General features: G+C 44.1%; 1 protein-coding gene across 2 annotated transcripts in view; it reads right to left on the bottom strand.

Moving 5' to 3' along the window:
• The window catches only part of UTP6 (UTP6 small subunit processome component), a 39,289-nt gene extending 20,296 nt beyond the window's left edge, over positions 1-18,993 (bottom strand). Inside the window, exons 1-10 of one of the 2 annotated variants that reach the window (XM_054459921.2) lie at positions 18,614-18,993; positions 16,715-16,799; positions 11,734-11,775; positions 11,409-11,501; positions 9,527-9,574; positions 9,040-9,103; positions 6,061-6,179; positions 3,995-4,072; positions 2,741-2,822; positions 1,175-1,256 (exon numbers count right to left, since the gene is read on the bottom strand). In XM_054459921.2, coding sequence (XP_054315896.2) covers positions 1,175-1,256; positions 2,741-2,822; positions 3,995-4,072; positions 6,061-6,179; positions 9,040-9,103; positions 9,527-9,574; positions 11,409-11,501; positions 11,734-11,775; positions 16,715-16,799; positions 18,614-18,705 — 785 coding nt within the window. In that variant the 5' untranslated portion in view covers positions 18,706-18,993. The remainder of the gene's footprint in view (positions 1-1,174; positions 1,257-2,740; positions 2,823-3,994; positions 4,073-6,060; positions 6,180-9,039; positions 9,104-9,526; positions 9,575-11,408; positions 11,502-11,733; positions 11,776-16,714; positions 16,800-18,613) is intronic. The other variant, XM_054459922.2, reaches the window with a different exon arrangement.
• Between the last annotated feature and the right edge of the window lie 1,908 nt (positions 18,994-20,901).

Here is a 20,901-nt window from a genome sequence, read left to right as displayed (position 1 = left end):
ACTCTCATTTTATAGATAAATGCCAGGAAAACAGAATTTAGAATTTTATATAAGCTTTAGATTTTTTTTTTTTTTTTTTTTTTGAGATGGAGTTTCACTCTTGTTTCCCAGGCTGGAGTGCAATGGTGCAATCTTGGCTCACTGCAACCTCCGCCTCCCGGCTTCAAGTGATTCTCCTGCCTCAGCCTCCCAAGTAGCTGGGATTACAGGTATGCGCCACCACGCCCGGCTAATTTTGTATTTTTAGTAGAAACATGGTTTCTCCATGTTGGTCAGGCTGGTCTCAAACTCCCGACCTCAGGTGATCTGCACGTCTCGGCCTCCCAAAGTGCTGGGATTACAGGCTTGAGCCACCGCGCCTGGCTAGATTTTTTTTTTACTGAGTAAACTATTTCCCCCAGAAAGTGAATCAAAGAACTCAATCAGGAAGATACTTTTTTTCTGAGACATGGTCTCACTGTGTGACCCAGACAGGAGTGGAGTGGCAGGATCACAGTTCACTCCAGCCTCAACCTCCCAGACTCAAGTGATCTTCCCACCTCAGCCTCCAGAGTAGGTAGACCACAGGCATGCACCACCACACCTAGCTTATTTTTTGTAGAGACGGTTTCACCGTGTTGCCTAGGGTGGTCTCAAACCCCTGAGCTCAAGGGATCCACCTGCCTTGGCCTCCCAAGGTACTGGGATCCCAAAGTGTAAGCTACTGCACTGGGCCAGGAAATTTTTTTTTTAATATAATATGATATTAACTTTTTTTTTTTTTTTTTTGAGATGGAGTTTTGCTTGTCGCCCAGGCTGGAGTGCAATTGTGGGATCTTGGCTCACTGCAACCTCTGCCTCCCAGGTTCAAGCGAGTCTCCTGGCTCAGCCTCCCAAGCAGCTGGGATTACAGGCATGCACTACCACGCCCAGCTAATTTTGTATTTTTAGTAGAGACGGGGTTTCACCATGTTGGTCAGGCTGGTCTCGAACTCCTGACCTCTGGTGATCCACCCACCTCAGCCTCCCAAAGTGCTGGGATTACAGGTGTGAGCCACTGCACCTGGCCAATATTAGCTTTTATTCCAGGGATTTAGTGTGGTATCTTCTTTCTCTTCTACTAAATATCCAACCTCAAACCCTTAATCTCAAGATCAGAAATAGATATATTCACCTTTCTACTAACTTTACTTACTCATCATAAATCTCTTTTTGTAGATCTTTGGCAAAGTCAAATAGCTGTGCAATTGAAAGCAGTGACACGTGAAATTCTGCACCTAAATTTAAAAAGCAGAGGAGGGGAAGTTTATTGCCAATAAGAATCACTTTACTTTAAAAGTAGCATTCTCTTCATGTACTGGAGTTAATCTGTTAATCTTTTGTTTTTTGAAATGAGAAATAGAACAAAATAGAAGAAAAGTCATCCCATAGTCCCCTCACCCCAGTGTCCCCCTACTCAAGCAAAGCTATTGTTAATATCTTTGGAGTATTCATAAAAAAAAGAACTAATTTTCAACTCCCCACATGATTTAATTACCCCATGAGAACTTACTGAGGATGGGTGCAATGGCTCACACCAGTTATGCCATCACTTTGGGAGGCCAAGGCAGGAGGATCACTTGAGCTCAGGAGTTCAAGACTAGCCCGGACAACATGGTGAAACCTCATCTCTACTACAAGTACAAAAACTAGCCAGGCGTAGAGGTCCATGCCCAGCTACTCAGGAGGCTGAAATGGGAGAATCACCTGAGCCCATGAAGTCGAGGCTACAGTGAGCTATGATTGTACCACTGCACTCCTGCGTGGGTGACAGAATAAGACCCCGTCTCAAAAAAAAAAAATGGAAGGATAAATGACTACACACTGGGTACAGTGTACACTGCTCATTGATGGGTGCACCAAAATCTCAGAAATCACCACTAAACCTGTTCCCCAAAAACCTATTGACATTTTTATTTTTTTGAGATGAAGTCTCGCTCTGTTGCCCAGGCGCTATCTCAGCTCACTGCAACCTCCACCTCCCGGGTTCAAGCAATTCTCCTGCCTCAGCCTCCCAAGTAGCTGGGATTACAGGCGCCCACCACCACACCCAGCTAATTTTTGTATTTTTAGTAGAAATGGGGTTTCACCATGTTGACCACGAACTCCTGACCTCAGGTGATCCACCTGCCTCGGCCTCCCAAAGTGCTGGGATTACAGGCATGAGCCACCATACCCAGACCAAACCTATTGAAATTTAAGGAAAAAAAAATGGGAGTAGAATATAAATTTTAAAAAGAGACTTATGCCGGGCGTGGTGGCTCACGCCTGTAATCCCAACACTTTGGGAGGCCGAGGCGGGCAGGTCACAAGGTCAGGAGTACGAGACCAGCCTAGCCAACATAGTGAAACTATGTCTCTACTAAAAATACAAAAATTAGCTGGGCAGGGTGGCACACACCTATAGTCCCAGCTACTTGGGAGGCTGAGGCAGGAGAATCACTTGAACCCAGGAAGCAGAGGTTGTGGTGAGCCGAGATCATGCCAATGCACTCCAGCCTGGGCAACAGATCAAGACTCCATCTCAAAAAATAAATAAATAAGTTACTGAAATGTTCAATTATAGCCTAGGAAAAATAAGTATTTTCTGAAAGAAACAGGACACTATTCCTACAGAGTTTTATATACATTCTAATAGAAAATTTCAAAACTAGCTAAAGATTTTCATTAGGAAAAGAATGTTTCACTTTCCTACCAAAAATAATGTTCAAAAGATACCTACCTTTAATTATGCTTACAGAATTTTTGTAGATGATCCGTGCCAACTCGCCCTTAAGGATTTCTTCAGAATAATCAGGATTCTCCTAAAGAGTGTTATCAAACGTTAACTTAACAGGTAGTACAAGGAGGAAAAGCACTAGGACGAAAATTAACAATCCTAGACTACCTGTGCCATATGACCACTGGTAAATCATGTCTCTCTCTCCGGGCCAGTTCCCTCACTTGTAAAGTGTGCAGCTTGAACAAGATCACTGACCTTCCAACTGTGTTCTCTCAGGCTCCATGAGTGGTGGCAAGATCACATGGCTTAAGGCCTCACTCTCCATTTGGACCAAAACAGGTCAGATTTTACATCTTGTTTGCGCTTCTGTGTAACATTTTATTTGAATAAAAAAGTCCTGGCCTGGCATGGTGACTCATGCCTATAATCCCAGCACTTTGGGAAGCCGAGGCGGGTGGATCACTTGAGATCAGGAGTTCATGACCAGCCTGGCCAACATGGCAAAACCCCATCTCTACTAGAAATACAAAAATTAGCCGGGAGTGGTGGCGGGCACCTGTAATCCCAGCTACTCGGGAGGCTGTGGCAGGAGAATCACTTGATCCCGGGAGGCGGAGGTTGCAGTGAGCCAAGATCGTGCCAGTGCACTCCAGCCTGGGTGACAAGGAGCAACACTCCGTCTGAGAAAAAAGTTCTAAGCTGGAAACCACAATAACAGACAATAGCAAAGTTTCTTCTCAGCTCTAACATTCTAAATCTTTTAATTATTCTGTCACACAAAAAATTATATAAAAAGGGAAAGAAAGAAGGCCAGGAAACCACACATTTCACAACATTTCTCAAGCTCCTTGAATCCATTAATATATCACTTTATGAGATCATACAGCATTAAAGAATAGCATTTGGCTATTCTGTAAGTAACAATTTTGAGAACCACATTAATTAGTCCAAATATCTATTTTTATAGCATAAAGCTTCATTTTCCTAACTAAGTCCATTTATAAGTAACACTAACTCATGTGGAAGTTTCAAAATGTAACAACATTAAACATTAAAGCTTGAACCCGGAGGCAGAGGTTGCAGTGAGCCAAGATGATGCCACTGCACTCCAGCCTGTGTGACAGAACAAGACTCCGTCTCGAAAAAAAAAGAAAAAAAAAGAAAAATATATTCCAAATATTTTCTCTTACTCCTAAGCAGGCACAAAATGTTATACATTGTTAGCAAGTGAGAATAAAATAATTAGAACCTTACCACATCCATACTGGCTTTTTCAAATTCTTCCTTCTCCTTCCTCAGTTTTTCAGCATGCATCAGCTCCATCCTAAAGTACTATTGAAGAGAAATAAACTGAAAATCTTTGGAGATGCTTTTTTAAATTTTTTTGAGACAGGGTCTTGCTCTGTCACCCAAGCTGGAGTGCACTGGTGATCACAGCTCATTTCGGCCATGAATTCCTGCATTCAAGTGATCCCCCTTGCCTCAGCTTCCTGAGTAGCTAGAAGTGCATTCCATCACACTCAGATAATTTTTTTATTTTTATTTTTTGTAGAGACAGGGTCTTGCTATGTTGCTGCCTGGCCTCAAACAACTGACCTCAAGTGATCCTCCTGCCTCAGCCTCCCAAAGTGCTGGGATTAAAGGCATGAGCCACGACACCCAGCCTTAACTTTCATTTAAGAATTAAATAGCAGGCTGGGCGCGGTGGCTCATGCCTGTAATCCCAACACTTTGGGAGGCCGGGCGGGTGGATCACTTGAGGTCAGGAGTTCGAGACCAGCCTGCCCAACGTGGTGAAACCCCATCTCTACTAAAAATACAAAAATTAGCAGGGCATGGTGGTACACACCTATAATCCCAGCTACTTTGGGGGCTGAGGCAGGAGAATCATTTGAACCCCGGGGGCGGAGGTTGCAGTGAGCCAAGAACACACCATTGCACTCCTGCCTGAGTGACAGAGTGAGAATCCATCTCAGAAAAAAAAAAAAGAATTAAATAGCAGTTTCTCTTTTATCCTAACAAATGACTCAGAAAACAGTGCAGCTTCCAATACATCCTTTCTATTATTTGGGATTTTCATCTAAAGCTTGGCCCTCAAATGTTCTAGGGCACCATCCATAAGTGAGTAAGTCCCCGAAAAGAGAAAGGAAGTACTACCAGGTATCTATCTCAAGAAAAGGAGACAGAAAGAACACGGAGAAAAGAGGTAGACAAGGCAAAGAAGCCAGAAGAGGGCTTCTTTGGAGAACCAAGAGAACAAAGGGAACAAGAAAAAAAATAAAAACAAAAGTATAAAGAGGCTAAATCTGGCTCCCAACTAAAAAAATGTTAAAGAGTCTAGTTCCCTATTCCTTCCAACCACAGGAAGGAGGCGGGAGTTCCAACCTCTCAACTAACTTAGAAGCTGCAGTGTCAACACCTACCACTGGACAAAAAATAAAAAGATGTTTTTCCCTGGCCGGGCATGGTGGTTCACACCTGTAATCCCACCACTTTCGGAGGCTGAGGCAGGCAGATCACCTGAGTTCGGGAGTTCGAGACCAGCCTGCCCAACAGGGCGAAACCCCATCTCTACTAAAAATACAAAAATTAGCCGGACGTGGGATCCCAGCTACTCAGGAGGCTGAGGCAGGAGAATTGCTTGAACCCAGGAGGTAGAGGTTGCAAGACTGGGCCACTACACTCCAGCCTGGGCAACGGAACGAGACTCCGTCTCAAAAAAAAAAAAGATGTTTTTCCTTACCCATACCTCCACACTTATTCCTAGCCTCCATAAATTGAAGCCTTTTTTATTTAATAAAGAATACATGGGCCGGGCGCAGTGGCTCACGCCTGTAATCCCAGCACTTTGGGAGGTTGAGGCAGGCGGATGACCAGGTTAGGAAATCGAGACCATCCTGGCTAACACGGTAAAACCCCATCCCTACTAAAAAATACAAAAATTTAGCCGGGCATGGTGGTAGGCACCTGTAGTCCCAGCTACTCGGGAGGCTGAGGCAGGAGAATGGTGTGAACCCAGGAGGCAGAGCTTGCAGTGAGCCGAGACCGTGCCACTGCACTCCAGCCTGGGCAACAGAGCAAGACTCTGTCTCAAAAAAAAAAAAAAAAAAAAAAAGTGAGACCAGCCTGGCCAACATGGCAAAACCCCGTCTCTACTAAAAATACAAAAAAAATAGCCAGGTATGGTGGCGGGCACCTGTAATCCCAGCTACTCGGGAGGCTGAGGCGTAAGAATTGCTTGAATCAAGGAAAAAAAAAACATGTCTCCAGAGGACCAAACTGAGACATCACCGTCTCATCCTATGTGCATACACACTTACTTCTTTATAAAGTTTTGGGCACTCTGGATGAAAGCGCAGTGCCCGAAGAAATAGTTGCCTTGCGCTTTCTGAAGACAATCGATCTTCCATTTCCCATTTGGCTGCCATAATCCACAAAGCTGTAAGTGAAAAACCATCAGATTGCATTTCAATAAATTAATCAAGTCAGACAAGAAAAGAACCAAATGATCCAATTTTAATACTCACACAATTTTTTTTTTTTTTTTTTGAGACAGAGTCTCACTCTGTCGCCCAGGCTGGAGTGCAGTGACACAATCTCAGCTCACTGCAAGCTCCGCCTCCCAGGTTCATGCCATTCTCCTGCCTCAGTCTCCCGAGTAGCTGGTACTACAGGCACCCGCCACCATGCCCGGCTAATTTTTTTTTGTATTTTTAGTAGAGACGGGGTTTCACCATGTTAGCCAGGATGGTCTCGATCTCCTGACCTCGTGATCCGCCCACCTCGGCCTCCCAAAGTGCTAGGATTACAGGCATGAGCCACTGCACCCGGCCCACTCAAACAATTTTTTAAAAAAACCTTTAACAAAAGGGGAAGCAGTTCGGACAGGCAGTTTCTAACTGCAAAGCTTGGTTACATTATCTAAAATTAGAAACAGTATTCTGAAGCAAATGAGTAAATGATAACAAATGTTCAATTTAGAGGATGAGTACCTAAGTGTCTGTTACTGTTTTCATCAGATCTAAGGATATTACTGTAAGTCACATACAATTTTTTTCTTTTTTGAGACAGGGTCTTGCTCTGTTGCTCAGACTGCAGTGGCACAAACACAGCTCACTGCAGTCTTCACCTACCAGCATCCCACCTTAGCCCCTCAAGTAGCTGGGACCACATGCATACGCCATCACGCCCACCTAAATTTTGTAGCTTTGTAGAGATGGGTTTTCACCATGTTGCTCAGGCTGGTCTCAAACTCCTGATCTCAAATGATCTGCCTGCCTCGGCTTCCCAAAGTGCTGGGATTATAGGCATAAGCCACCGTGCCTGGCCCACATACAAATTTTAAAGGTAGTAAAATGCCAGAAAAAGGCCAGGCATAGTGGCTCACACCTGTAATTCCAGCACTTTGGGAGGCCAAGGCAGGCAGATCACTTGATGTCAGGAGTTTGAGACCAGCCTGGCCAACATGGTGAATCTTCGTTTCTACTAAAAAATACAAAAAATTAGCCAGGCGTGGTGGCACCCTCCTATAGTCCCAGCTATTACGGAGGCTGAGGCAGAAGAATCACGTTAACCTGGGAGGCAGAGGTGGCAGTGAGCTGAGATCGCACCACTACACCCCAGCCTGGGCGACAGAGCAAGACTCCATGTCAAAAAAAAAAAAAAGGCCAGAAAAAACTGCTTATCTTACAACAAATAAAATTATTTTTTGCTCTTTTCTCAATATTTAGAGAAATTATAGGGCCAGGCACAGTGGCTTACTCCTGTAATCCCAGCACTTTGGGAGGCTGAGGTGCGCAGATCATTTGAGGCCGGGAGTTCGAGACCAGTCTGGCCAACATGGCGAAACCCCATCTCTACTAAAAATACAAAAATTAGCCAGTCGTGGTGGTGCACATCTGTAATCCCAGCTACTTAGAAGGCTGAGGCATGAGAATCCCTTGAACCCAGGAGACAGAGGTTGCAGTGAGCTGATATCGCACCACTGCACTCCAGCCTGGGCAACAGAGGCAAGACTCTGTCTCAAAAAAATAAAAAATAAAATAAATTATAATTCATAATTTTCTCTAAAACCCTTTGTCCTTCTACATGGGAAATTAACCCTGAGTTAACATTCTAGCTATTCCCTAGACACTTAATAAAGGTCACCTATCTTATCAAGATTGCTTTTGTTAAAAATGACACCTGGTTGGTAACCACACCTGGAATAGAAGGGTCAGCAATAGTGGCAAGCAATTGCTTTGGGCTTCCTTGAACATGTGACTCCTAAAATTGAGCATGGCCTTTCTAGGATCTGTAGAAGCCATGCCCATCCATGGGGCTTCTAAACCAGAGTGGATCTCCTACCTACTGATATGATCTCATCTCCTCATACCTGAACAGTCACCTTAGGAACCAGAGGCTACCTCCATTCTGCTAAGAGCATTCTGCAGAAGGAACATACCTAAGGCTATCCTGCTATATTTCTGAGTAAACTGGTGCCAAATGTAGTCTATTTGAGTCTTGTGTGGTATAAGATATCTGATTAAGCCTAATACCCTGAGAATAGGTACTGAGGCCCCTTCACTATCAACTAGACCATTTATACATTATTCACAAGAGAAATATTTCTCTTACAAAACATGAGTCTACTCTGTACCAGCACTCTTCTAAAATTTATATTGATATTTTCCCCTTTAAGCTTCTAAAATTCCTCAGATTTGACTGCCTCCAAATAAAATGTCCCACAAAGGATTCAAAAGTTTATTTTGCCATCATCTAAAAAGAAATACAGTCTGGCCAGGAGCGGTGGCTCACGCCTGTAATCCCAGCACTTTGGAAGGCCAAGGCGGGTGGATCACGAGGTCAGGGGTTCAAGACCAGCCTGACCAACATGGTGAAACCCCGTCTCTACTAAAAATACAAAAATTAGCTGGGCATGGTGGCGGGCACCTGTAATCCCAGCTACTCAGGAGGCTAAGGCAGGAGAATTGCTTGAACCTGGGAGGCAGAGGTTGCAGTGAGCCGAGATCACGCCACTGCCCTCCAGCCTGGGAGACAGAGCGAGACTCCGTCTCAAAAAAAAAAAAAAAAGAAATACAGTCCTTCTTGCCTGCAGATACAACACCTAGGACAGTAACTAGTATATAGCAGGCAGGGGTGAACTACGAGGCAGCTATTCAGTAAGAAAAACTGCTGAGGCCAACTGCCTAAGCTCAAGTCCTCAAAATAATTTCTCTTAGATTCATCAAGCGAAATAAAATCCAAAATGGCTTGAGTCTAAATAAAATGTAGAAAAATTGACAAAGATTTCACCATACCTGGCTTGTTGGAATGAATCGCCAACATGGCAGAGAATACCTTGCTAAGTTGAGTTTTAGTAGCCTGTAAAAAAGGAAAATATTTCTACTTCCTGCACAGATAAATCATTGATCTTACTCTCTAAGTAATATGTACCCTAACTTTACCAACTGTAAAATCCAATGGAGCCTGACATGCTATTGCTAGGGATATATAAACGAACACAGACCCTCATAATTTTCTACCTCAATTAAACCACTAAACACTTTAAATATCTTTTTAAAAAATCAACTGTATTGAACAAATACACGTAAAAATTATATTCTTTTCAATTGAATTGGAAACCATAGTCATTCAGATATCCAATGTTATATTGATGTTCCGCCTTCTTGGGTTCTTTTTTCATGTTAACCCTACACTTCAGGAAAAAACATCTGGCATGAAGCTTAAAGGGCAGATTAACAAAAAGACGGTCAGAGGAAGCAAGACATGCATGGCTTTACTCACCCACTTCTTACAAAAAACCACATAGGAGAGCCAAAGTTGAACATCGTCCTGCAAGAAAAGCAATGTAGTAAGCTGCCCAAATTTGACCTTTACATATAATACACCTTTGCATTAATTAATTTTGCTAAAAACAAACAAATTTCAGGTTGGATGCAGTGGCTCACACCTGTAATCCCAGCACTTTGTGAGGCCGAAGTGGGCGGATCACTTGAGGTCAGGAGATTGAAACCAGCCTGGCCAACATGGTGAAACCCCACCTAAACTAAAATTACAAAGATTATTGGGAGGCCAAGGCGGATTGATCACTTGAGGTCAGGAGTTCAAAACCAGCCTGGCCAATATGGTGAAACCCCGTCTCTACTAAAAATACAAAAAAATTAGCCGGACGTGTGGCAGACCCCTGTAATCCCAGCTACTCAGGAAGCTGAGACAGGAGAATCGCTTGAAGCCAGGAGGCCGAGATTGGGCCACTGCACTCCAGCCTGGGCAACAGAGGGAGGCTCCAACTCAAAAAAAAAAAAAAAAAAAAAAATTAGCCAGGTGTGGTGGTATGTGCCTGTAATTCCAGTTACTATAGAGGCTGAGGCAGAAGAATCACTTGAACCTAGGAGGCGAAAGTTGCAGTGAGCTGCCGAGATTGTGTGCCACTGCACTCTAGCCTGGGTGACAGAGCAAGACTCCACCTCAAAAAAAAAAAAAAAAAAAACAGGCACAATGGCTCAGGCCTGTAATCCCAGCACTTTGGGAGGCTGAGGCAGGTGGATCACCTGAGGTCAGGAGTTCGAGACCAGCCTGGCCAAGATGGTGAAAACCTGTCTACTAAAAATACAAAAATTAGCCAGGCGTGGTGGTGCGTGCCTGAAGTCCCAGGTACTGGGGAGGCTGAGGCAGGAAAATTGCTTCAATCTGGGAGGCAGAGGTTGCAGTGAGCCAAGATCACACCACTGCACTCTAGCCTGGGCGACAGAACAAAACTCCATCCCCCACCAAAAAAAAAAAAAGAAGCAGATTTCAGAAAATCCAGTCACCTCTCATCCTATCTGGCTCTTCCTCACAAAGGCCTCAGATCTCTTAACTATGATAATTCAACCTTTCCCCCAACTCCCACTCACAATGCTCCAAAAAAACTTTGTTATCTATCCAGTTGGTTTAATGCAGTTCTTAAAGGATCTCAATCTGGGGTAGCAATATAAAATTTGTCATTCCCAAGAATCCAAAATACTTCTCATGTAATATATCCAATTCCAAACACTCCTGTAATCCCAGCACTTTGGGAGGCTGAGGTGGGCAGATCACTTGAGCCCAGGAGTTCGAGACCAGCCTAGCAACATGACGAAATCCTATGTCTACCAAAAATACAAAAATTAGCCAGGCATGGTGGCATGTGCCTGTGATCCCAGCTACTGGGGAGGCTGAGGTGGGAGAATCATTTGAGCCTGGGAGGCAGAGGTTGCAGTGAACCGAGATCACCCTACTGTACTCTAGCCTGGGCAACACAGTGAGACCTTATCTCAAAAAAAAAGAAAAGAAAAAAACTCAAGTTTCTGAGGTATTGCCCCTACATAACCATTTATCTTCTAGCTCTAAGTCTTCAGTGTACTTACAAATATATACAAATATCTCCCAAATTTCCAATCCTTAGTAATGTATCAAATACACTGTTTTCAGCACTGTCCTCATAGAATAACTGTAAGGTAATAAGATCAATTTTCTTACTGGTTTGTTAAGTGGCTCAAAAAATGTTTTGATTAATGATACCATCATTAGAGTAAATATAAAGATACACAAGATAAAAATAGAAAACTGCATGTTAATCCCTAATACAATATGTATAATACTTATCTTCACATCTCATAAAGTTAAGGATGCCTTGATCACTCACTTTCCATTTTGCTGAGGCACGTTGGAAAACACCTTGTACCCGGTGTACAACAGAATTCTCAATCTCATCCTTCTTAAATGAATATCCAATGCGCTAAAGGGGGACATAAAAAAACAGAGCCTCAACTTAATCACATTTGTCCAAAACAGCATTCCTACTTGACCATTTAATGGTACTGATGAAGCAAACAAATAATTACAAATATCCACTGTAGGCATATCACCACAGTTTTATCAACACTGTCTCCCAAACACAAGTCTTAACTATACAGCCATACTGCTTAGTTCTGTATTTTTCTCCAACTTCTAGAAAATCTTCTACTTACTGTTCTTCTTCTCTGGATCAGCTCCAAAAGATTAATTTCATACTATGAAAGAAAAACATACAAAAAAATGAGAAGCTAGAAAATCTAAAACCTTTTAAATACTGGAAATTTAGTTAAAGTCATAAAAAAAAATCGAGAATATAAAATAAAAAATAATGTGCTATCACATAATTTACAATAAATGTCTAGAACTCACTTCAAATTCACTTAGCTATAAAACTTAAACAGAATTAACAAGCTTATAATTACATGCTTCACTTAAAAATTATTCCATGAAATATTTCAAGCATATAAAACATCCCATGCAGCTACAGTGCAGCTACATCAAAACCTACATTGCACTACATTTGCTTCAAATTTTTAGAAATAAAAATTCATATAAAAATGAAGCTACCTATGTACCTATCTATGATTCTACTCTTCTCCCTCTCCAGAGGCAGCAATTACCTTGACTTTGTTATCATTCCCAAACATGACTTTGGACTTTATTATAATGATGTCTTGAACACTTTTAAATTTTACATAAATGGTATCATGCTACATCCATCAATCCATAGGTTTTTTTTTTGTTGTTGTTGTTGTTGTTTTTGAGACGGGGTCTCCCTCTGTCGCCTAGGCTGGAGTGCAGTGGCATAATCTCGGCTCACTGCAACCTTTGCCTCCTGGCTTTAAGAGATTCTCCTGCCTCAGCCTCCCGAGTAGCTTGGATTACAGGCGCCTGCCACCATGCCCGGCTAATTTTTGTATTTTTAGTAGACATGGGGTTTCACCATGTTGGCTAGGCTGGTCTTGAACTCCCGACCTCAAGTGATCCACCCACCTTGGTCTCCCAAAGTGCTGGGATTATAGGCATGAGCCACCGTGCCCGGCCCATCAATCCATATTTTTACACAACATTATCCCTTTAGCTATATCCCTATTCACCGAGGGTGGTGGTGTGTGCCTGTAATCCCAGCTACTTGGGAGGCTGATCAGGAGGTAGAGGTTACAGTCAGCCGAGATCATGCCATTGCACTCCAGCCTGGGTGACGGAGCGAGACTCCATCTCAAAAAAGAAAGAAAAAAAAAAAAGGTTTGCTCTTACGATGAATATAAAGAAGTCCTACACCTGGTTTTTTTTTATTGTTTGTTTTTTTGAGATGGAGTCTCGCTCTGTTGCCCAGGCTGAAGTGCAGTGGCACAACGTAGGCTCACTGCAACCTCCGCCTCCCGGATTCAAGCAGTTTTCCTGCCTCAGCCTCCCCAGTAGCTGCGATTACAGGTACGTGCTACTGTGCCTGGCTAATTTTTGTATTTTTAGTAGAGATGGGGTTCCACCATGCTGACCAGGCTGATCTCCAACCCCCGACCTCAAGTAATCCACCCACCTCGGCCTCCCAAAGTGCTAGGATTACAGGCATGAGCTACCGCGCTCGGCCCCTACACCTAGTTTTAATCTTTATTTAACTAATTACTGATAAGGCTGACGTCTTTTCATAAGTTTAACTACAAGTGATATTTCCCCTTTGTGACTTTCACGTTCACATGATTTGCCCATTTTTCTTTTTAGTTTTCATTTTCTTCTCGATTTACAGTTCTTTATATATGTGTATATGTAGTTCCAATTATGTGTTGCAAATATTTTCTCACATTTTGTGGCTTGTATTTTCACATTATTTGTAGTGTCTTTTTTGCACAGAATTTTTTTTTTTTTTTTTTTGAGACAGGGTCTCTATCACCCAGACTGAAGTGCAATGGCGCCATCATGGCTCACTACAGCTTCCACCTCCCAGGTTCAACTGATCCTCCCACCTCAACCTCCAGAGTAGCTGGGACTACAGGTGTGCACCACCATGCCTAGCTAATTTTTGTATTTTTTGTAGAGATGGGGTTTGCCATGTGCCTAGGCTGGTCTTGAACTCCTGGGCTCAAGCGATCTGCCTGTCTCACACGTGAGCCGCCACGCCCCTCCAGAAATTTGTATTTTGAACACAATCAAATCAATCAGTCTTTTCTCTCATGATTTGTGCTTTCACAGTCTAATTTAGCTTTAAGAAATCTTTTGGCTGGGCACACTGGCTCAAGTCTGTAATTCCCAAAACTCTGGTAGGTCAAGGCAGGAGGATCACTTGAGTCCAGGAGTTCAAGACCAGCCTGGGCAACATAAGGAGACCCTAGCTCTACAAAAAATAAGAAAATTAGCCAGCCATCTGGCACAAGCCTGTAGTCCTACCTACTTGGGAGGCTGAGGCAGGAGGATCACCTGAGCCTAGAAGTTCGAGGCTGCAATGAGTGGTCGCACCATTGCACTCCAGCCTGGGCAAGAGTAAGTGTATTACTTGGAAAAAAAAAATTCTGTCTTTGACATAATATGGTCTTGGCTCATTCTGAGTGAGCAATCTACTCATAGGACCTCTTCCAAAAACAATAGCTTAGCCAAGGTTCATATATTGTTTGTTCAGCTGTCTTTTGTCTTTTTAAATTTAAGCTCAAAACTTCTAGTCTTTTTTTTTTTTTTGAGATGGAGTTTCGCTCTTGTCTCCCAGGCTGGGAGTGCAATGGCACAATCTTGGCTCACTGCAACCTCCACCTCCTGGGTTCAAGCGATTCTCCTGCCTCAGCCTCCTGAGTAGCTAGGAGCCACACCCGGCTAATTTTTGTGTTTTTAGTAGAGATGGGGGTTTCACCATGTTGGCCAGACTGGTCTCGAACTCCTGAACACAGGTGATCTGCCCGCCTCAGCCTCCCAAAGTGCTGGTATTACAGCATGAGCCACCACGCCCAACCAAAACTTCTAGTCTTATAAACATGTGATCTTGTTATTGGTTCTTTCTGAATCCTGATTCCGTCATCCAACATATTAGCTATTCTCCCCCATTGGAAAATGGGTCTGACATAATTTTTCTTTATTCAAACCTTCCATGCATTTACAAGATGAAGAAATCTTGCAGTACACCTCTTTCCAAGTGGACAGACGACAGATAAACAAGTAGTAACTTTTCAATTCTCTACAATCATCACATTCATTCTCCTCTATCTTGTTCACCAAGAGGCAAATCTCTTGCTGAAGTCCTGATACACACTATGTCTCTGACAATCTCTGATCTACAAACCCAGTAGAAAAAAAAAAGAAAGAAAACGACAAGATAGAAAGAGGAGGGGAAAAGTAAGTTCAGTTTGGCCAGGACTACAGTCTTAGTGGAGTAATGCTACTCCCAATGCTACTCCTGTTCAGAAATATCTATCTAATGAACGTTTCTGGAATTCTTTTTTAATTTTTTTAAAAATTGATGTTGGCCGGGTGTGGTGGTTCATGCCTGTAATTCCAGCACTTTGGGAGGCCGAGGCGGGTGGATCACCAGGTCAGGAGTTCAAGACCAGCCTGGTCAAGATGGTGAAACGCTGTCTCTACAAAAATTAGCCTGGCGTGGTGGCAGACGCCTGTAATCCCAGCTACTCAGGAGGCTGAGGCAGATAACTGCTTGAACCCAGGAGGCGGAGGTTGCAGTGAGCCGAGATCACACCACTGCACTCCAGCCTGGGCAACAAGAGTGAAACTCCATCTCAAAAAAAAAAAAAAAAAAAAAATTGATGTTAAGCTCATCATTCTAGAACTGATTTTAAATTTGTGAAGGGAATGGGAGGCTGAGGCAGGAGAATCACTTGAACCCAGGAGGCGGAGGTTGCGGTGAGCAGAGACTGCACAACTGCACTCCAGCCTGGGTGACACAGAGAGACTCTATTTCAATTAATCAACCAATCAATCAATTTGTGAAGGGATTAAAAAGTAAGGCTAGGGCCGAGCATGATGCCTCATGCCTGTAATCATAGCACTCACTTTGGGAGGCCGATGCAGGTGGATTGCTTGAGGCCAGGAGTTCGAGACCAGCCTGGCCAACATGGCAAAACCCAGTCTCTACTAAAAGTAGCTGGGTGTGGTGCCATACGCCTGTAATCCGTTACTGAGGAGGCTGAGACTTGAGAATCACTAGAACCCGGGAGGCGGTGGTTGCAGTGAGCCAAGATCGCGCCACTGCACTCCAGCCTGGGTGACAGAGCAAGACTCTTGTCTCAAAAACAAAAATAAAAAAAGTAAGGCTGGGCCCGGTGGCTCACAAACACTTGTAATCCCAGCATTTTGGGCGTGGGCAACATGCCGAAACCCTGTCTCTACAAAAAACACAAAAACTGGGCCGGGCACGGTGGCTCACGCCTGTAATCCCAGCACTTTGGGAGGCCGAGGCGGGCGGATCACGAGGTCAGGAGATCGAGACCATCCTGGCTAACGTGGTGAAACCCCGTCTCTACTTAAAATACAAAAAATTAGCCGGGCGTGGTTGCCAGCGCCTGTAGTCCCAGCTATTCGGGAGGCTGAGGCAGGAGAATGGCCTGAACCTGGGAGGCGGAGCTTGCAGTGAGCAGAGATCACGCCACTGCACTCCAGCCTGGGTGACAGAGCGAGACTCCATCTCAAAAAAAAAAAAAAACACAAAAACTAGCCAGCCACACTGGCCCATACCCGTAGTCCCAGCTACTCCAGAGGCTGAGGTGGGAGGATGGCTTCAGCCCAGGAGGTGGAAGCTACACTGAGCCATGATGGCACCACTGCACTTCAGCCTGGGTGAAAGCTGAGCCCCTGCCTCAAAAAAAAGTAATGAAATTATTAATTATTGGCCGGGCATTGTGGTTCACACCTGTAAGCCCAGCACTTTGAGAGGCCAAGGTGGGTGGATCCCTTGAGATCAGCCCGGGCAACATGGCAAAACCCAGTCTCTACCAAAAAGTACAAAAAATTAGCCAGGCATGGTGGCATGCACCTATGGTCCCAGCTACCCAGGAGGCTGAGGTAGGAGAATCGCTTGAGCCTGGAGGGCAGAGGTTGCAGTGAGCAGAGATCACACCATTCACACCACTGCACTCCAACCTGGGTGACAGAGTGAGATGCCATCTCACCAAAAAAAAAAAAAAAAAAAAAGAAAGAAATTATTAATTACACACTTACTTGAACATAATTGATAAAGTCTTCCTTGAAAAGGGTTCTTCTCTGGATTTTGTACTCTAGATCGGAAGCCTTCTTAATGATAGCCCTGAGGAGAAAGCCATTTAAACTTCACTTGAAAACTGCAAAAATTAAATGTTTAAGTTTATTTTGAATATATTTAAAACATGTTTTTCAAAAGACAAAATTCCTAGAGTTATCTTTTATAAGAAAGTATTATCGGCCGGGCACAGTGGCTCACGCCTGGAATCCCAGCACTTTGGGAGGCTGAGGTGGGTAGATCAAGAGGTCAAGAGACTGAGACCACCCTGGCCAACACGGTAAAACCCCATCTCTACTAAAAATATAAAAATTAGCTGGGTGTGGTGGTGCGTGCCTGTAGTCCCAGCTACTCGGGAGACTGAGGCAGGAAAATTGCTTGAACCTGGAAGGCGGAGGTTGCAGTAAGCCGAGATTGCGCCACTGCACTCCGGCCTGGCAACAGAGTGAGACTCCATCTCAAAAAAAAAAAAAGTATTCTCTTACACAATCACTTTTGTGTTCTTAAGGGTATCAGGATGCATTTTTAAACTTTCAAGAAAATCATCTTAATCAACTCCCAAAACCAATGACATTCCCACCAGCAAAGCAAATACAATTAAGAACTTTATACCATTTATGTACGGTGGGTTTTTTTTGTTTTTTTCTCGCTCTGTCGCCCAGGCTGGAGTGCAGTGGCATGATCTCGGCTCACTACAACCTCGGCCTCCCGGGTTCAAGCGATTCTCCTGCCTCAGCCTCCTGAGTAGCTGGGACTACAGGCACCCGCCACCACGCTCAGCTAATTTTTGTATTTTTAGTAGAGACGGGGTTTCACCATATTGGCCAGGCCGGTCTCGAACTCCTGACCTCGTGATCTGCCCACCTCGGCCTCCCAAAGTGCTGGGATTACAAGCGTGAGTCACAGCGCCTGGCTGGTATTAATAAAGACTTCTTTTACTCCAAGTTCAGGTCACTTAAATTTTAATAATAAATTTCTTTCCAAAATTCCTCTTATTTCTGAGTTCTCAACATGTAATTTTTTAAAAAAATCTAAATTGCGTCTGCCTTAAAAGACTTATTACTACGAAGGACTTATGGGAGAAGATTCAGAGTCCTTAGCTAAGGAATGAACATATGACAAGTATATATTAGGAGAATTTAATGCAAGACGTGCAAGACAGGTGTCTTTAGTAATGGTAACATTAACCTTAACTGAGCACTTTCTAAGCGTCCACACTGCTATGTTCTGTGTTTCATTAACGAATGCTTACTTTGAAGCTCTGAGTCACATTACTACATTCAGACGTTGCAAAACAAAGCAACAATCACAGAAACCATTAAAAACTATTTAACATAATTTTAACACGCTACTGAATGTCTACTATGTGCCAGGCGCTGTAGTTAGGCTCTGGAGTAGCATATGAAACTGATTTCAATGGTCCCCACCTTCAAGTCTAGTTAGGAATTTATCCACTCCCCCTGGGCTCCCACAGCACTCTGTTCCCATCCCTACAGCAGTACAAGGTACTACAATCAACTTACAATACACTGTTATCAAAATATTTAATTTGTCTGTCTCCCCCACCACACTCTGCCCAATTAGCTCCTAATGAGCAGGAATCCTGGGTTTATCACCTTTACAGCCCTAAGACCCGGCTCCATGAAGGGCTGTTAAAATGTCCGATGGGTAAGCAGACGGACGGATTACCTTGCAACGAATGAGAAATTAATTCTGGACATCACCGAAAACGAGAAATGGGCTTCCGCCACGTTTAGGTAAAGTAAACACAGGTCGAGCGTCCCCACACCTAGCCCCTGCCACACACTCCCAACCTCCCCTCAGGCCGTCTCAGCTCTTCCCTCTCCCCAACCCTCTCTCACTTAATCTCCGCATGACTGAACAGTCCAATGCGCTCCAGCTGTTCCAATTCCGGGAGCCGATCTTCTATGCGTTCCTGAATTATCTCTGCCATTAGGTCCGAAGTCTACAACCCGGCGGGTAGCTTCTCAACAGCGAACACGAACAGGAAGCTCCCGGTTTCAGATTCGGAGATCCAGCCCTACCACCGACGCGTCCGGACGCAACGTGCTCCCCAAGTCCCGCCTTTTCCGCTTCCGCCGCCCCCTACTTAGGGGAAGGCCCTTCGGCTTCTACAGCCACCGTCCCCTCCCTGTGGCCGATTGTGGGATTGCCCCGGGAACCCGCCCTGGTCTTGGGCCGGACGACTCTAGCGGACAGGAGTTGAGGGGCGGGGCTAGACGGGAGTTGGGGGTTAAGTGCGCGCGCGCCGCTAGACTTGGACAGCGATCGGGAAAAGCGCCTCCAGGTATGGAGAGGTGGGCTACCCAAGCCTGAAAGGGACACGAGATGCATTTTCTTCAGAATATTGTCTATTTTCATTGTGTTCCCATCCCACGTCCTGACTTCCCAACACCAAGAACAACAACAACAAAAAAAAGCAAAGGAGGAGGATATTGTACAATTAAACATTTTTGAAAGCCGGTCGCGGTGGCTTCACGCCTGTAATCCCAGCACTTTAGGAGGCCAAGGCGGGCGGATCACCTGAAGTCAGGAGTTCGAGACCATCCTGGCTAACATGGTGAAACCCCGTTTCTACTAAAAATGCAAAAAAATTAACTGGGCGTGCTGGCACGCGCCTGTAATCCCAGCTACTCGGGAGGCTGAGGCAGGAGAATCGCTCGAACCTGGGAGGCCGAGATCGCGCCATTGCACTCCAGCTTGGGCAACAAGAGTGAAACTCCGTCTCTAAATAAATAAATAAATAAAATAGAATTGTTTATTATTTAAATCAATATCCTGGCTTTGTAAGCAATAGCTTTCAAAATATATGTCCCTAGGTGAATATCAGGCACTATAAATTCTTTTTAGAAAAGGAGATTTTTGTATTGAAAAGTTTGAGAATTACCAAAATAAATCACTAAGGTATAGACACCCTCCTTAAACCATTGCCCAAGCGACTTAGCATTTCTAAGAGAACCACCAGGCAACACGGCTTGGAGGCAATATTGCTGGTATAGTTAGTAAACCTCAAATGATAACTACATGGTTCAGTTCTTTTTTAGTTCTGGATATAAAAAGCCAAAGCGGCAGTTCGTGCTAGATCTGCTTATTTCAACATTCACATTAGTACCTGGATCCTATGTGTGATTTATGAAAGGAGAATGGGCTCAGCAAAACCATGTTCCACCTCTGTGCCTTTCATTTGTTTCTTTCCTTTCACATTTTACCCACTCATCTCAGAACTGAGACGAGGGTTGGCTTGTGCTACACCATTTCTTGAATCCTTCAGCTGTAAGACATGTGACAAGTGGAAGGAAATCACGAATGTAAGACAAAGATAGAATTTCTTTGTAAAAGTAAAATCTCTGGGGCTGTGTTAACAGTAAGAGTGGAGATGACACTAGATAGTAAACTCCATATGGGCAGGGAATTTTTTCCTGTTTGACTGGCTAGATACTCTATAGCTTATAGCAGTGCCTACCATATAATAAGTACTCAGTTAATAAATGCATGACACTAAGAAAAGGCAGTTGCTAAATTTCTTTAGGTACAAAGAAGTCAGCAAGTTATGACAGACTGTAATCATTTCAAAGTAAATTTGATAGAGACCTTGATAAATTAACCATGATTTTTATTTTGTTTTATTTATTTATTTAGAGACCGAGTCTCGCTCTGTCACCAGGCTGGAGTGCAGTGCCGCGATCTCGGCTCACCACAACCTCGACTCCCCTGGTTCAAACGATTCTCCTGCCTCAGCCGCCCGAGTAGCTGGGACTACAGGCACGTGCCACCACACCCAGCTAATTTTTGTGTTTTTCGTACATACAGGGTTTCATCATGTTGGCCAGGATGGTCTCAATCTCCTGACCTTGTGATCCACCCCGCCTCAGCATCCCAAAGTGCTGGGACTCCAGGCATGAGCCACCGCGCCCGCCCAATTTTTAAATCAAACTAACTATAAATATGCTCCTCCTTTATATTGTTTTGTTTTGTTGTTGTTTTTAAGACCGAGCCTCGCTGGCCAGGCGCTGTGGCTCACGCCTGTCATCACAGCACTTTGGGAAGCTGAGGCCACGGATAACCTGAGGTCAGGAATTCAAGACCAGCGTGGCCAACACGGAGAAACCCCGTCTCCACTAAAAATACA

This window comes from Pongo pygmaeus, chromosome 19 (assembly GCF_028885625.2).
Source record: "Pongo pygmaeus isolate AG05252 chromosome 19, NHGRI_mPonPyg2-v2.0_pri, whole genome shotgun sequence".
NCBI classification, from domain to species: domain Eukaryota; kingdom Metazoa; phylum Chordata; class Mammalia; order Primates; family Hominidae; genus Pongo; species Pongo pygmaeus.
Note: the sequence above shows the minus strand (reverse complement) of the source record. Positions and strands in the feature narration are given on the sequence as shown.